This window comes from Aythya ferina (genome assembly GCF_964211825.1).
Source record: "Aythya ferina genome assembly, chromosome: 15".
NCBI classification, from domain to species: Eukaryota; Metazoa; Chordata; class Aves; order Anseriformes; family Anatidae; genus Aythya; species Aythya ferina.
Window position 1 is genome coordinate 4,771,101 of NC_140314.1, and position 16,597 is coordinate 4,787,697.

General features: G+C 39.1%; 1 protein-coding gene across 3 annotated transcripts in view; it reads left to right on the plus strand.

Moving 5' to 3' along the window:
• Nucleotides 1–38: 38 nt before the first annotated feature.
• The window catches only part of IQCE (IQ motif containing E), a 32,096-nt gene continuing 15,537 nt past the window's right edge, over nucleotides 39–16,597 (plus strand). For 2 of the 3 annotated variants that reach the window (XM_084537413.1, XM_084537412.1), the window contains exons 1-17: nucleotides 40–317; nucleotides 1,506–1,553; nucleotides 2,174–2,216; nucleotides 2,581–2,721; nucleotides 3,014–3,145; nucleotides 4,141–4,211; nucleotides 4,983–5,096; nucleotides 6,837–6,887; nucleotides 7,403–7,473; nucleotides 7,688–7,760; nucleotides 8,175–8,224; nucleotides 10,757–10,914; nucleotides 11,414–11,469; nucleotides 11,779–11,987; nucleotides 12,794–12,898; nucleotides 13,685–13,787; nucleotides 16,139–16,234. In XM_084537413.1, coding sequence (XP_084393539.1) covers nucleotides 276–317; nucleotides 1,506–1,553; nucleotides 2,174–2,216; nucleotides 2,581–2,721; nucleotides 3,014–3,145; nucleotides 4,141–4,211; nucleotides 4,983–5,096; nucleotides 6,837–6,887; nucleotides 7,403–7,473; nucleotides 7,688–7,760; nucleotides 8,175–8,224; nucleotides 10,757–10,914; nucleotides 11,414–11,469; nucleotides 11,779–11,987; nucleotides 12,794–12,898; nucleotides 13,685–13,787; nucleotides 16,139–16,234 — 1,563 coding nt within the window. In that variant the 5' untranslated portion in view covers nucleotides 40–275. Of the gene's footprint in view, nucleotides 318–1,505; nucleotides 1,554–2,173; nucleotides 2,217–2,580; nucleotides 2,722–3,013; nucleotides 3,146–4,140; nucleotides 4,212–4,982; nucleotides 5,097–6,836; nucleotides 6,888–7,402; nucleotides 7,474–7,687; nucleotides 7,761–8,174; nucleotides 8,225–10,756; nucleotides 10,915–11,413; nucleotides 11,470–11,778; nucleotides 11,988–12,793; nucleotides 12,899–13,684; nucleotides 13,788–16,138; nucleotides 16,235–16,597 lie in introns of all 3 variants that reach the window. The other variant, XM_084537414.1, reaches the window with a different exon arrangement.

Genomic DNA, 16,597 nt, shown 5'->3' on the forward strand with positions numbered 1-16,597 from the left:
CGCTGAGGGCCGCTGGGGGGCGGTGGCGGCCCGCGGCACGGCCGGAGCCCGCCGGGCTTCTCCCGGGGCCCGGAGGCGGCAGCGACGAAGCCGCGGCGAGGGCGAGGAACCCGTTGGGAACCCGTTGGCACCCTGCGTAGGCTTGCGGACGGCCCCGTTGCGCCGACACGGAGCGCCGCTAGGCCGCCCCGCGGTTGCCATGGTGACCGCACACCCGGAAGTGCCGTGAGGGGGAGGCCGCGGCCGCCCCGGCCCCTCTGAGGCCGCCCCCGGTCATGGCCCGGGGGGTAGGAGAGGCGGCCGCGGAGGGGCAGCTGGTAAGGAGCGGCGGGGGCAGGGGGATGAGGAAGAGGAGGAGGAAGAGGAAGAGGAAGAGGGCTCCCGGGGCCCGGGGCTCGGCCTGGGCCTGGGGTCGTGGCAAGGCCCGGAGTCCCTTCAGGAGAAGGGCATCGGCCCCTAGCGTGAGGGGTTTTGTGGCCCTCTTCCTCTCCTTCCCCAGCCAGGAGGAAGCTTTGGGTTTTGCGCAGAGCTCCCGTGTTCCCTGTCTGGGATGAGCCTGCCCTGCAGGGGAAGAGGGGCTGTGAAGGCTTCCAAGGGTGTTCTTGTCAGGGCACCTTTATATCCTGGTGAACTGGAGCGTTTTTGTCACAGCACCTTTATATCCTGCTGAACTGGAGTGGTTTTGTCATGGCACGTCTATATCCCGCTGAATGTTCTCTAGGGGCCGAGTGCCTTCTCGTTCTTTATCTGATTCCTCCTGCAATAGGTGCAGTTATGTGAAGAGATCGTGCAGAGCGATTAAAAGGCCTTAAAAATAAAAAGAACCTCTCAGTGTGCTGCGGGGAACATTGCCTCAGGAAATTAAAAACTAGACGGCATGGCGCGTGAGATGTGTGCGTGCCTGCTCGCAGCCAGCACCAAATGCCGTTGTATCTGCTCTGGTGTTGTCAATCCCATCTCCTTTTCTGTCAACTGGGGTTCTAAAAAAATACTTCACCCCCTCCCTGCCCCTCAGTGAGATAGATCAGCATCTTTCCAAAGAATGGTGCCGCAGCTGTAAGCGCCATGGACTTGGCAGCTAGTGAAAACGTTCTTTCTGCGAGGGCAGCCCACTTCCATGTAATTTGAAAGATAAGTGCAAATTTTCTTTCTGCTATGGATATGCTCACGTTTGAGAAGCAGAGAAATTTGTCAGCTTAATATGAGGAGAAATTAAATGCTTCTTTTTAATGCGTTAGCTGTGTCTTTTTTTCTCAGCCACATCATTTCTCCAGTCTAGTTTACTAAATGTTCCTTCCCATAGCTTAGCAAGGGAGGAATCACACTGAATGTTTGTGTTAGAGCAAATGATACTGTGTTTTGTAAAAGTAGCAACTCATTTCCCATTTGAATTTGTTGTACTCAAACTCTGTTGTGATAGTAACAGAAAATAAAGTTTTCTGGACATGCATTATAACCACTTATTTGGAGAGTAGCAAACATTGCCGTTTGTGTTTATTTCCCAGGGAGATGACAGCCTGTCCGTGATAACCTGTGAATCAGATGCAGAAATGGTGAGTTTTATTAATGGCATTCTGCAGACAAATGCCTTAAAAAGGCCTCTCAGAGTGTTCTTTCACACGCTACACCCACGTGATGTCTCCTGATCAATAAGACATCCTTCAGAGAGAAGTAACAATGTTATTGCAATGCAGTTGGATATGAAAACCTCATCTAATTCCAGCTGTAATCTTGGCTTCTAAATTCTCCTTCTCCAAATTCTTCTGGGGGCTGAAATTATGTTTGGCTAACTAATCATTTTACAGTGTTTGCAAGGAATTCAGCAAGCCTTTCTTTTAGCTAAATGGTCCTATGGTTCGGCCTCTGTGTTGTGATCATCTTGGACTCTTGTTGTCACTTGTACTTAGTACTGATGGGGAAGGTCTTAATGTTCTGAGCACGAATATGCTTTTTTGTAGCCTAAAACTTCAGTAGTTACCACCTTAATTTTGGTGACTGTTGCTGTGGCCAATCCTGCATGTACTTAATGCTACAGGTTTTGTTTTCTACACAGGTTTTGTGTTATTAGAGTAAGTGCTCTTAATATAAAATTGGAGTCAATTTTGCAGTTATATGCTCAGGTGTTTGAAGGGTGGAATGTTTTAAATATACATAATATTTTTTTTCCTTCCAGAAGTTGAAGAAGAGAATTTTTCACAAGCCTCCAAAGTCACCAAGTAAGAGTTGCAAAATCTTTTCTTCTGTTTCCATTACGCACAACAAGATAGGTTTCTACGGGACACAGTAACTGCAAGATTTATTTGAAAAATCTTATGATTCTCCCTAGAATTACTCGTTGGTGTGTGCAGAGCACATCTATCTGAGATTTGTGTTCTATAACTTGTGAAGTTAGATTTTTATAGGCTATATATTGAAGTGTATAGCTTACTTGGAGTTCTTGATTATTTTCATATTATTATTTTTTATGTTATTTTTATATATTTTCTAAGTGATAGCCCTATGTCTGGGAACCTTGAAACACATGGCAGAATTTTTGTGATCTTGAACTTCTTAAGAAAAGAGATATTTTCTTTTGTTTAGAGTCTCCGTACAGCTCTAGCACACAACTGTATCCAAAAAAACCTGCCATTTGGAGATCTCTGCAGGGAACAGGCAGTGCACGTTTTGAGAATGCAGCTGTAAAAAACCCAAGGCAGATGTGGCTGGGATCACTGAAACAAGGTATTAGTATAGAAATTTAATCTGCATACGTGGATAAAATTTACTGTTGGGGACAGCTTAACATATGATTTTTAAACAATAAATATGTATTTGTTTAGAGTACGTAGGAAGTAATTTCAGTATTACTTGGGTGGTTGGAACTGTGAGTTATCTGATCTTGAGCATTGGAATTTGTAGTAGGAATGATTAACAGCATCTGGAGCTTTCTGTGTCATATTTGCTCAGAATAAATCCACAAACGTAACTCACAATTATCCCTGACTTTTGCATTTTGTTCCATTTTTGTTGGCAGGAGTGAGCCACCCCCTGAAATCAGATGTTGACGTGGGGCATGCGCGATCTAGTGTTTCTAGTAGCACTCCAGAGTATTTGAAGGAAGCTCTAGGAATGAAGAAGCCAAAACATTCCCGTTCTTCTAGTAATGGTAAACCCTGTGATCGTGTGGTAGATAAAAGTTAGTGATGTCATCTCTTTTTCCATGTAAAACCACACGTTATTTGTTTAAGATCTTAGCTTTAGTAAAGCAAGACCCGTTCAGTTTAACCTGTATTAAAGTACATGTGTCAAAATGTGATCATTGGAATACTTTGGAGATTTGTAAATTGGTTAAGGCGGCTTCCCAGATTTTTGTGAGCAATGAATCACTATTAGCTTTCAGAACTCCTTGCAAATTGCTATGCATTTTCAGCTGAAAAAGCTGCAAATATAATATGGTTCAATGGGCCAGCTGTAGACAATTTATTGTGACTTTGCAAAGCATAGTTTAGGAACCATTGATAGAAACCATCTGCTTGCCTGAAATTCTATGTAATTGACTCCTTTTACTTCTTTTCTAGAAAGTGTTTTGTCATGTGGTTGTGATATTAAAATCAACTGTTTTTTATGAGAAAAGCAAAATATAAAACTTCTATCCTGTTCTTCTTCAATGAGAACTGTAAAGTTAAAAATCCCAGTCTTAAATTCCATTTCAAATGATACCTATGCTGGTATTATACCTATACTCTTATGCATAGGTTCCAGCAACTCTGAAAGGCAATAAACTTTCACACATTAGGCATCAATAGAAAAAAGTCTTTTGGACATCTTTTAGAAATCTTTTGTAAGTAATTGACTTCTTGGGATGGAAAGACTTCAGTCTTCTGTGAAGTGTTTGTTTTTCTTGAGATGCGTATTTTAATCTAGCATGAGAGAAAAGAGAGATGCTTAAGAGAAATTTCACGTATAATCTGGCAGAAGGTTCATAAGGTAACATCTCCATTTTCATTTATAAAATTAATTCCTTTGATCACGTTTCTTTTTAAAATGGTCTAGTTTTCACTTTGGCGCTGTTCTAAATATTTTCTTTAAATTAGAAGATTTTTATTTAGGAAAAAGTACTTTTTTTTTCAGATCTGCTTATTTTATGTACCTTTTGTGTAGGCTACATTCCTGGAACTCCTGACTATAAAGAAAAAGAAGATATGTATGATGAAATAATAGAACTTAAAAAGGTACTGTCTCTCTGATGCTTACATAATAAAAGTCATAGGGCTGTTCTGTCCATCTCTAGATGTCCAGACCTTGTTGGTTCAGAATACTTTGGTTTCTACAACTGAGACATCCACCAAATTTTATTTATTTTTTTTTTTGTATTTATAACGCAAGGTCTAAACTAAACTTGCATCTGTTTAAGGCAATTTCATTGTTCTTATGGTGTGATAGATACTTCTGAGTTCTGGAGGTGGAAGCCCTGAAGTATACCCAGTCCTGAACCCCAGCCATGGCCCTAGCTGGACACTAAAAAGGTTCATTGCATTGGTTTCTTTGACTCTCCATGCAAACCCCTCCTTCCCTTCCTTTTTTTTTTTCCCCTTCTTGGCTGTTATTCATCACATTTTAACAATTTGTGAGTTGATCTTTGTGCAGTGTATGAAAGACAAGGACAAGTTGAACACTAGGCAAGTTGAACCCCAGGGATACCTATAAACAAATATCTTGGCTGTTGTAGATCATTTGTGGAACGCTGCCTTTCTGTTAAAACTTTCTTTTTTGTCTTTTCCCTGTCATCTCTCTTACATGTCAGCCCTGGCCTTAGTGTAATGGTCTTTTTTCTTTTTTTTTTTTTTTTTTTTTTAATCTGCTTTGTCCTGGCCATCATAAGTGGATCGTTACCGGAATCAAAACATTTCCATGTCAAAATTCAGTGTCAAAATTTCCATGTCAAAATTCAGAGACAAATTTTGTCTCTGAAATGAGCTTAGGATTTTTCCCTCCTCTTTTAGACAATACAAGCTCAGAAAAATGAAGGAGATCGAATGAAAACTAAGCTTCGTCGACTGGAAGAAGAGAATAACAGAAAGGATAAACAGATCGAGCAACTGTTGGATCCTTCCAAGGTGACTATTGGAGATGGGGAGGTAGAGAAGTGTGGGGAGAGGGATAAAAATAGGCAGAAGAGTGCTGAGTGGTGTGGTCCTCATCTCTTTGTCTCACTGAATTTCAGAAGTCTGTAGTGTGTTGACTCCTAGGAGTGATGAACTTGAATATGAGAGGTGGTTGGTTGGTGCAAAGTGATTTCCGTTTTGTGTATCTCAGCTTACTGTTCCAGCTCACTTTAAGGGAAGATAACACCATGCTGTGCAGATAAGCTTATTTTGCAAAGATAATTTTCATTTCTTAAGGAAAAATTGAATTGTTGTCCCTTCAGACGTCTGCTTTTTGAATGTTTTGCCTGAGAGTAGAAGGGAGTTAACCTCTTGCATGGTGACTGTTGCATGCAGTCCCAAGACCTGACCCAGGAAACAAAAATGAGCTTTATTATCAGACCCGTGAGGCTATGATCCTAATTGTTTCTCAGAAGACCTGAATTTCACTGAATTCCTGTAGTATTTTCACCCTGATGATCAGCTACACTCCACCACAGCCGTGCTCTCATTCCCTTTCTCAAAGGAAGAGGGGCAGAGTATATGATGAAAGGGTTGAGATAAAGACAGTTGGGGTCAGTCCATAGCACTTCATCGCACTTCATCATCTGCTGCTCCTTTGTGGTCATTTTCTTCCCCTGCTCCAGTGTGGAGCCCCTCCCATGGGATGCTGTCCTCCCCAAACTGATGCTGTGTGCACTTTCCACAGTTGAGGAACTGCTCCAATGTGGGTCATACAATCACAGAAAGGCTTGGGTTGGAAGGGACGTTAAAGACTAACTTGTTACAACCTCCCTGCCACAGGCAGGGATGCTACGCACTAGATCAGGTTGCTCAGGGCCTCATCCAGCCTGGTCTTGAACACCTGCAGGGATGGGGCATCCACAACCTCTCTGGGCAACCTGTTCAGTGGCCCTCTGAGTGAAGAACTTCCTCCTAACCTCTAATCTAAATCTCCCCTCTTGCAGTTAAAAATCGTTCCCCGTTCTCATGTCATTATCTGACTGAGCATAAAGATGCTCTCTGTCTTTTTTTATAAGCCCCCTTTAAGTATTGAAAAACTGCAATAAGGTCACCCCGGAGCCTTCTCTTAGGCTGAACATTCCCAGCTCTCCCAGCCTTTCTTCCTAGGAGACTATGAAGGGTCCGTACCACGGAGTCCATCCCTTAGGAGCAAACTGCTCCAGCATGGGTCCCCCATGGGCAGCAGCTCCCACCAGATCACCTGCTCATTTGTGGGCTCGTCTCCACAGGCTGTAACTCCTCTCTCTCAGCTGCTGTGTGTTTTTTTGTTTGTTTGTTTGTTTTTTCAATTATTTTCTTAAATATGCTCTCATAGAGGCGCAACCAGCATCGCTCACTGGCTCAGCAGTGTAGCAGGTCCCTTTTGGAGCCAGCCGGAGCTGGCTCTTATCTAAGATGTGGCGTCTTCTGGACTCTACTCACAGAGGCCACCCCTGCAGCCCCCCGCTACCAAAGTCTCTCCGCATAAACCCAATACAATTCCTTGTGCCTGTTGTTTTCTGTCTACTCTTCTTTATCTCCAGAGAAGCATCCTAATAGAAACTGGTGAGCATAGGGACTTCTAAATTTAAGCTGTTGAACTGTGAAATGACTACGGAGACAAAGTAGATTAGAAAATTCCATGGAAAGAGCTGACAGTAGAATAAAGTAGCAAAGTTGGTCATTTGCATTATTTGTCTTCTCTTGCAGTGCTCTGAGCTGGCACGAGCTTTGTCAGAAAAGAAGTCTGACAATGGATGGGTAATAGTTTGCTACCTTTTGCTTTCATTTATCTTTTTTTGCTCTTGCTAAGTTGAATCACTACTGAATAAAAAAATAGAATGAAGTAAGAAAGAATAAACAATTAGTGTAACAATTATTTTTATAGTCAGGTAACAAGGATCTGGAATTAACTGATTTGTAGAGAGCTTTCTTTGTCACTTCTTTGAGTCTGTTTGCATCTGTGTTCTCCCTGTTATCCTGCTACACTCAAAGCAGCAAATAATGGGCAAAATTGTTTTTATTTAGTGATTATGTGTAAATATTATAAAACTGGTTATGTTACCATAGATAAAAGTTAGGGATCTAATTTCTTTAGTGTCCTGTTTGAAACAGGATAACAGACGTGCATGTGATTTATTAAGTGCTAAAGTAAGTAGGAATAAGTATGTCTGATAGGTACAATTTATAAAGAGAGGGTGAGATTATGGAGAAATGCAACTTCTGTGAAGAGATGGATTACTGTAGGACTGATGAGCTCTTTGTTCTTTCTGTAGGTGGTTAGTGGATTAAAGCAGAAGGTTCTCAAGCTAGAACAACAGTGCAAGGAGAAAGACAACGCTATCAAGTATGACTTTGGAGGGGTAGGGGCTTGTATTGGATAAGATAATCAAGGGAATGTGAAACCCATTATTTTTTACCTGTATTCTTCTGTTTCTTAACGCAAACTAGCAAACTCAGAGAACATCTTAGAAATGATAAACCACCCACCCAGAAACTGTAAACCAACACTGGTAAAGCCACAGTAATACCTGTGATTATTTTTTTTCTTCTATTTTTAGCAAATTCCAGTCAGACCTGAAGACCAATAATTTGGAAGAAATGAGGATAGCAATGGAAACCTACTATGAAGAGGTACATCTGACAAGGCTTTCATCATGTGTACTAGAAAGAAAGTTTTTCAGTTGTTGAGTTGAAGTATAAATAGAAAGTTTTAGATGGGTGCAGCTAAGCTGTAAGAAACCTGTCATTAGATTTTCACTGGCATTCTTACAGCTCCTTCTATATGCACTGAAAAACCTATTTTCCTCAATAAGTTGAGTGTATTAATCAAGAAGGGGAAATAATGAAACCAATGTACATCTATGTGTAGTGCATAGGTGAAAGGCAACATAACAATAGCCTGATTTTCAGCGATGGCATTGTTGCCTCTACTACTACCCAAAAGGTCTTGCTCTGATTTTCACCTGATGACCAAGTGTATTTCATTAATGATGTGAGTTTTCCACAGCTAGCACATTAATAGAATCTATGTTTCGTACTTCACAGGTTCATCGTCTCCAAGTCCTCCTGGCAAAATCTGAAACTATGAGGAAAAAGTATGTTTCATTCTTTTGAAGCAAATATTAGTGTATATATGTTTCATATGTCACTCATATACTACTTTGGAAAACAACTACATGGGAACTGTTTATTTTGTCATTTAGATTGCTGGATTTGCTTTTTCATACTGCTTTGGTTAGCTTCACAGCCTTAGCATGTGTCTTAGTCACATTTTTTTCTGGAGATAGATCATATTGTGGATGTGGGAAAAATGCTAGAGCTATTTAAAAAGTCCACAGAAGCTCTGAAAGTTTATTTGTTAAATAAAATCCATCTTCCCCCATAATTATGCTTATTCTGATATCACTGCTGATTAAAACAAACTCAACAGAATTTTGACATTTTACTGTTGAGTCAGTTCTGGGCCTCGCTCTATGGTGCGTGCTGCACTGAAGTTATTTTGGAGTAAACTTGATTTTCTTGCGGTACAGAGATACAGATCCAAATCTCAGAGTATCTTTTGTGAGATATCCATGAGTGGCGCTAGTAAGACACTGTCAGAGAAGCTTCTGCTGGAGCTTGTCACCAGTGCGCAGGTGTACAGATGGTGATGAGGGTAAACATGCTGTGAGAAGTTGTATACAGAGGAAATAAAAATCAAAGCACAAAAGGCAAAAGACTGAGCTACAATAAAAAAGGAAAGTAAGAGCAAGTAAGTGTTAGTTGAACTGAGAAGAGGGTAACAGTCTTGTGGGGTAGGAAAATGTACTGCACTAGTGACGCACACCATTTCCAAATTTGATTGTCCTCTGTGGTTTGTTTTAAGCACAGGCAGCTATCTTAATTTTGGTTGTCATTATATGGATTGATAGAAACATGAGAGCTCTTTGTAGGTCGTTATGTGCACTGGTTGTGTTTTGTTGATTTCTGTTGACTTATGTGGATTAAAAACAGGAATTTGGTTTGCCACTTTAAAAAAAAATTAAAAAATCTTCTCTTGGCTAAGGTATGTGGTGACTAGCTCTCAAGGCTGTAAGCCATCACACTTAATTTAGTCACAGGTGAAAATTAATCATTGGGTCTCTTCCTTGTCCTCATTTATTCATAGCTTCAAAAAGTAGTGGTCAGGGCAGTCTCTCTCAATTATATGAGCGTCAGTCTCTCCTTGAGAGGCCAAGCACTGAAATAATAGGTGCTGTTGAAGGTCAGGACTCTGGCACATAGAAGGAGTTGTAGGTGAGTGTTTCTTTCATGATGCTTGCCTACATTATTTCTGACTGAAGTGAATGGCGTTTAGCTCCTCTTTTCAGTATTTACACTGAACTCTGAGTGTTTGTATGTGAGGCTGTGGTTCCCAATTGTAGCAAAAGATGAGACAAATTTTCAAACCCCTAACATGGTCTGCAGTGGTTTCCGTTTGGTTTTGATGAGCCTAAAATAATGGCACGCAGTCATACAATTATGATTTTGATCGTTTCTGTCGTTTCCCACTTTTGGTGATTTTGTTTCCCCTAATCCCTGCTTGGGACAGTTTTATGAATAGTCATCCATGATACCTGAACAGCTTTATTTATTTGTTTTCCTGCCTTCCTTTCCTTTTAACTTCCAAAGGTAAATTAGGTATCTTTTTGCTTAGCCTAATTGTAGACTGTCTTCCCCTTCATCTTATAATTATTTCAGCGAATAAATGATGTAAGATTCCTTCACAAACTGTTCTGTGATTGTCATTGGCATTTGTCCAAAAGTAAATCCATTCTTTGTTTTCAGAAGTAAGTTTTCAAGATTTTTCTCACAGTGGTAAGGAACAATTATTTCATCCAACTAGAAATCTGTTTTGTGATCAAACTTTGCAACTTTGAACATCTGGAAGCTGAGTTTCCTTTTATTAGAGAAAAAAATAAGCAAAATCAGACATTTAAAGCATTCTTAACACAGGAAAGCAGACTTTCCCTTTTCTGGTGCCTCTCATTCCCACCACATCAATGTAAGTTATATCCTCCAAATCCATTTCAAATTTCTCATTGATTGAAATGTACCTTAAAGAGATTTCTGAGGGGTTCACAGTCTCGGGACCAGTTTCTTTCATATTAAAGTGTTTGTAGTTACATTTATGTGTAAAATACATTTATATGTTGGATTTGAGTTATTTTTCCTGTCTATAGCCTGCACTTCCAATCTCAATCTGCTTGTTGAGTGGGGAAAAAAAGGCAATTCAGTAAACACAGGTTAGCTTTCTGTGCTGAGCAGCTTTTTGTAGAAGTCTCTCCATAAGCAGTAGATAAGTGGTTTTTAATCTGTGGTCCATAGATCACTGGTAAAGCATTATATGATTGGTTAACAAAACAAGTAGAAGAATAAATAAATGTAACTCACACAACAATTGTGAAATTGAGCAAGACAATCTTTATTCTTTTAGGAAAAAGTGTTCAACTCCTCATATCAAGAAAGTTGTGCAATGCTATCAGGGAGGGAGCTGCAACGGTTAAAGTAGCCAGCCGACTTGGACAGTGAGGCTGTTCCATTCCTTCTGATGCTGCTTTTTTGTTCTCTGCTTTTAAGTTAACTTTCTGTTCTTGACTCTTTTCAAGTACAGAGGGCAGAGATACCCAAAAACGACTAAAGGCACTGAACGCAGCTGTCCTGAGATTATCCCGGAACATCAAGGAATTACAGGATGAGAATCGGAGTTTGAAAGAAGATCTAGATCATGTAGTGAGCACTTCTCTTGCATCCAATAAAACAAAAAGTAGGTGCTGAAAAGTTGGTGAATGAGGGACGAGGGATTTAGGAACATTTGAAAAATGTGTTTGAGAGGGAGGGCAAGACGCAACAATGGTAGAAATAAGGGAGATAAGACAAAGGTGGAGGTTTGTGACAGGCAGAAGTTGGAATGAGAAGTTTCTTACAATAGTCTCTCCCTTACTTGTGGGGATGCTGCTCCAGTAAGACATTCCTTTATTATTATTCCTGAGAATTCTGGACTGGAATCACTTAAGATTAAGCTTCTGCTGGAAAACTATTTTTATCTGTTGGAAATGGATAAACATGAATGGTTTATATTGTTTTTTGAGCTAACTGGTATAGGAAGTCAGATATTTCAAGACTGCTTTCTTCTTTTCATTACTGCATCTTTAACGTTGAGGCTCAGTGATCTTTAGGTGGTCTTTTTGTATGGACAGAAGTTTAAAAAAGAAATGTTAATTCACTAATATAGTTTCCTGCTTAAAGCTTTGTTTTGTGTTTAGATTACAGTGAATGGAGCAAGCAGAGGCTGGTGAGGCGGATTTTGGAACTAGAAAAGGTGGGTGATTAAAGTCACATGGCTGTCTTACTTATCACCAAGCAGAAAATACAAAACCACTGGCTTGTGCTCATGGCATGTATCAGCATTATGTATTGTAGCACACACATGTGAACTGATGTCTGCACTGTGTCCCCTTCCTCCCTTTTTTTCTTTTATCAGACTTGAAAGTAAATGCATGTTTTAGAATTAAGTTCTGTTTGATCTTTTCTCATGGCCTAAGTGAAATTCTTTTATGCTAGATTTAATTTTCCTCTTCTTTTTGCATTTGTGGTATTTTTCTTGTGTATATAAATTTATCCTTTTTAGAAACTAGGTGCCATGGAGAACACCAGGGTATCACCAGCAGATAGTGAGCCATCCCAGTTACTTGCTGTGTCATCTTCACCTTCTGCAGACCTGGATCATCCAGATTCTCAACAGGTAGACCACGTTAAAGAATGCCATCACCTCCGAGGGCTAGTGAAGAAACTGAAGAGTGACAGGAGAGCACTTCAAAATCTCCTACTTAGTAAAGAGTAAGTACAGTGCTTTTTGAAATGTTGTCGCTTTTGTAGGTAAGAATTATTTGTATTACCTTACAGAACAATGCAATAAGTTCTTCACATTTTCAGAAAGAAGACAAATTTTTAATGATCTCCTCAGCTTTTGTCAGAAGCTTTTTCTAGACCTGTTGGTGTTGTAAAATTAAGTTATAGAGGGGGGGAAAAAGTAAGCAAGATGATGGAAAATGAGAAATTCTGCGTGTTTCTAAAACGTTTTTCACACCATGTCATTTTGCCAGACACAAGTTGAATGGTTATATGCTGCTTTATGTAGCACTTCTTGCATGTATTTTGCTGTAAAAATTTTCTTTTTGTTTTTGTTTTTGTTTTTTTTGACAAACTTTTTTTTCACTGATCTGCCGCTTTCTACATTTAAGCCTGCATTCTGCCATGTGATGCCATGTGTCTTCTTTTCTCTCCAGTAAGCAACTGATCTGCAATTTAAAGTGTTTAGACTAGTTTGGTGTGTTAGTGCATGAGGGCAGGCAGGTTAATCTGATCATGAGCAGAGATGTGCACAGAGCTATGTATTCTAATAAAATGCTCTGCCCCCCATGTCAACTCATCTTTGAACAAAAATGTATAGTGAGAGCACACAAGGAGAGTGCCTGGTTCTGAAAAATGTGTTTGCATTTTGCTTTGTTTAAAAGGATAAATTAAATGTTTAGTTACTTTCCAATTTTGTTTTATTTATAAGTTTAAACAAAAATAGTTACTTTGTTCATGTGAAATAAGATTTTTTTTAAAAGAATTACTTAGATTTTCTTATACCTGTATAGATTAGATATCAAGCAGTTGCTACAGGCAAAGGCTGAAGTGGAGTTGGAGCTGCAGAAGTGGCAGAATAAGAAAGAAGAAAAAAGTATGGAAGAACAGACTTCAAGGTATTGTATTCTGTATTAGTAGTTCCTTTCAGAACAAAAAAAAAAAAAAAAAAGAATAATCTCTTTTGAAGTGGCTCAGAATTCATAGATCATACAAACTGCAGGAAGCTGGGAATTTATTTAATGAAAAATGTTTTGGAGGGATGGAATATGTTACCAGGGGAGGAATTCTACAGAGTGATTTTAGAGGAAGTGGAAGTCTGAGATATACAGTAGAAAGAAGAATTAGATTATAATAAAAATGAATGGGAGAAGAAGTGCTATGCTGTGCTTGACACATTTCTTTTTACAAGAACAAACAACCCTCTTGTATCTTTACCTTACCTTAGCCTATGCTTCTGGACCACTGTCAATATGTCATTCTATGTAGTTCATTTATTTTGTATCACTGTTGGTAATAATCCTGCACAGAGCTGGGGACTGGAAAGTGATTGCATTATCGCTCTGTAAGACAGGACTTTGCTACAGTTTCGTATTTATCAGTCATCATTTCAGATCTAGAGGCATTATTAATAGTATCAAGGGTACCATTGTAACCTTGGGCCGCTTTCTTTTTAATTTTAACTTAGGACTATGCTATCACAACTTGAGAATTAATGCTCAGTGTCTGTAACCGTGAGAATATGTATCATGTTATCCTGAGAACAGTTTCCAACTTTGGCCTTTTTTAAAAAAAAAAAAAAAAAAAAAAAAGTAACCCAATTTTATGAAAATAGGTTCAGCATATTCAAAGCAGGAAAAACAGAAAATTTCTAGCTACAAACATCTTTGCTTTTCCAACCATAGTGAGGAAATACAGATCCTTACACAGAAAGTTGGGAAATCAGAAGCAACATTGGAGGAAGAAAAGAGTGAAATGACAGAAGATACAATGGAAAAGCTTAATAAGGTACAGAAAAATGTTTTTTTGGTTTTGTTTTTTTTTTTTCATTCCATCTTAGACCATGCAAATGAAGCTTATAGTCAAAACAGCTGCTAGATCTGTCTTTTCGGAGAAGCATCTTGTTATAGAGACGCTGAATGATGGTTAAGTTGTCTCAATAACCGCCACTGCGACTTAGGGTTTTTTTTTTTTTTTTTTTTTGGAGCTACCTGAGTAACTACCTACCTGTTCTGCCATCACTTTTTTTCTTATTCAGTGGAATATTACAAAAAAGCTCATACTTAAGTATTTTTTCCTTCCTTCCTAAGAAGAGAAAAAAATTATACTTGTAATATTAATTTATGTCTTCTTATAACATCTAAGCCCATTAGCTAATTTCAATCAGATACCGTAGAGGGAGGGAGGTCTTGTAAGTTTTGAAAGTTAAAGATGGACAGACAGGTAAGTGCGCTGTCTGTCAGACTGACAAAAGACAACAACAACAAAGACCCTTTGCAGTGTTTTTACTCTGACCAGATGATCAATTAGGGCACGTGTGCTGTCCAATCAGAAAATACTCTTTAGCCCTTCTGTTTGCATGGAAGTTGGGCGTTCTTTCATGGGAAGGCTTACCAAACAGAGTACTAATCATGATGAAAACAAAGTTGTTGGTTTTTATTTTCCCTGCTGATGGGGCACCATACTTAAGTAAAACAATTAAAGAAGATGCCAATACAATAAAATAAACTCTTGTCCCTTTTGAAGTTTTTCTAGAGTTGAGATATTCACAATTGGATTCATTTCTGGATTTACTGATATCTAATATCTGTATTTGTGCAGCCCTTAATCCTTCTGGCCAGTCTTAAATAGGCCTGTGTACTCAATTGTGTGTGTGTTTTTTGTTTTTTTTTGTTTTTTGTTTTTTTCCATGAAATATGCATGAACTTGATATCTTTGCAATCTTCTGTCCCTTTGCCAAATGTTGTTGTAGCTGGTCAGTGGAGATGAGTGGGCTCTGACAGAAATGCTTTCAGGTGCAGGGTGGTCATGTTAATCTCATTTCACTAAAAACCAGCTGAGAAGTGTTACTGGGGATTTTGGTTATTTGTACTTTAAAATTAATATACCCTGAAATTACAGGTAATATGAAAGTATAAATAAAAATGTCCATAAGCTTACGAGGGTACTATTTTTGATATACTGTGCAATTCTGTAGGAATTTGGGTTAGATTTTTTTGTGGTGTAGGCTGATGGATGCTAGATGATGTTTTGAATACCAAGTAACATGTTTTTAAAAACAGCCAATGAACAGCCCCATTTTTTCCTTCTGCAGGCTATGTATATTCTTGGCCAGTAACCATCTATTTATTGAAATGTTCCCATTATTTGTAATTATCACTAAGTTCCTACCAATTTTTCATTTTAATAGTAGGTTGTCATTTTTAATATAACATGATCCATTTGCTAAGCTTAAGCCTGTAACTCAGTATTTTAAAGGTTATAAATAAATCCCTCTTACAGAATCAAGAGGCTTTTTTCAGACTCTGTAAAATCTCTTGTTCCTCTACTTAGAATTTTACACCAACTGATTAGTCTTTTAAAATTGCAGTTATAACTTCTGCTTGGCAAGTGAAGTAGAATGATTAGTATGGGTATGATACTTAGGGATCAAAAAGATCAGATAGCCAGAGGTGGTACGTGCAACCACACCTCTGGAGAAATAACTGGAACAAAATCTTGTTTTGTTCTTGGTTTCTCTCTTTTTTTTTTTTTTTTTTCCTAATTAACTAAGGTCTTCAAGACAGAAAAGTAGAGTTTTATCAATTTACACAAGCTTGCTTTCTTGTCAGTGTCACGTGATGGGCAACACAACACATCAGCAAACTTAAAAAGATGATTGTGGGGTCTCAGCTATCAGGAAGAGACTTGAGAGAGCTCCTAGGTTAATTAATATTAGCGTTCTCTGGAGAAAAATTGTAAAATTAGGTACTCTGACATTTGTTCTCAGTCTGTCAATAACAGATGCACAAAAAAAAAATTCTTATCAACAAAGCATTGGTTTCCACTGTGGGAATTCTTACTGCTATAGTAATGCATAGAAAAGTAGAAGTATGTGTAAATGAAAACCTTTTTGTTCCCATGCTCAGCTAACTGCAAAAATGGGGACAGGAATGTGTTTTGCATTAAGTCATCCTGATGATGAACTTGAATGTGAGCAGTATTCAGAGCTAAGATTTTTCCCCTTTAACTTTCCTCTATCCAGTAGGCAGGTTGAATGTTTAAAAACTCAGGTTACAGCTGACTGAGAAAATTCAACACTGATTTCCCCTTGCAGAATTCTAACTTTAGGGTACTAAGCTAAAGGTTCTTCTTCTTAGTCCTCACCAGTCTGCACGGTTAAAGGCGAAGAAGATCATAGAAAGGAACAAGCAGCCAAATGCATTCAGAGATGGTGGAAGTTGTACCAAAACAAGGTGAGAGTCCCCTGTCGGGAAGCAATGAGGACACCCACTTCTGCATTTTACTCGTTTCAGAATCTAGAGTAACCTGCTGCTGGGCTCCAGGAACTACAGCAGTGCTTCCCAGTTCTTTACCACCATCTTTTTTTTTTTTTTTCAATTCCTCCCTGCTGCTGCTTTTGCCTTTTTCCTCTAGAACCCTGTTTCTGCTGTGAGAAGAACAGTTTCTAAATGGGGAAGTCTGGGTGAGAAACTAAAGGGAGCTGTAGCAGCTCTCCCTTGATAGTGTTGCCTCCTTGGATCATCTTCTCATGGAGTTCCTGCCTGCTGCATCTTGGCAACAGTGTTAGTACTGGAGCAGAGCCCAAGCTAATAAGC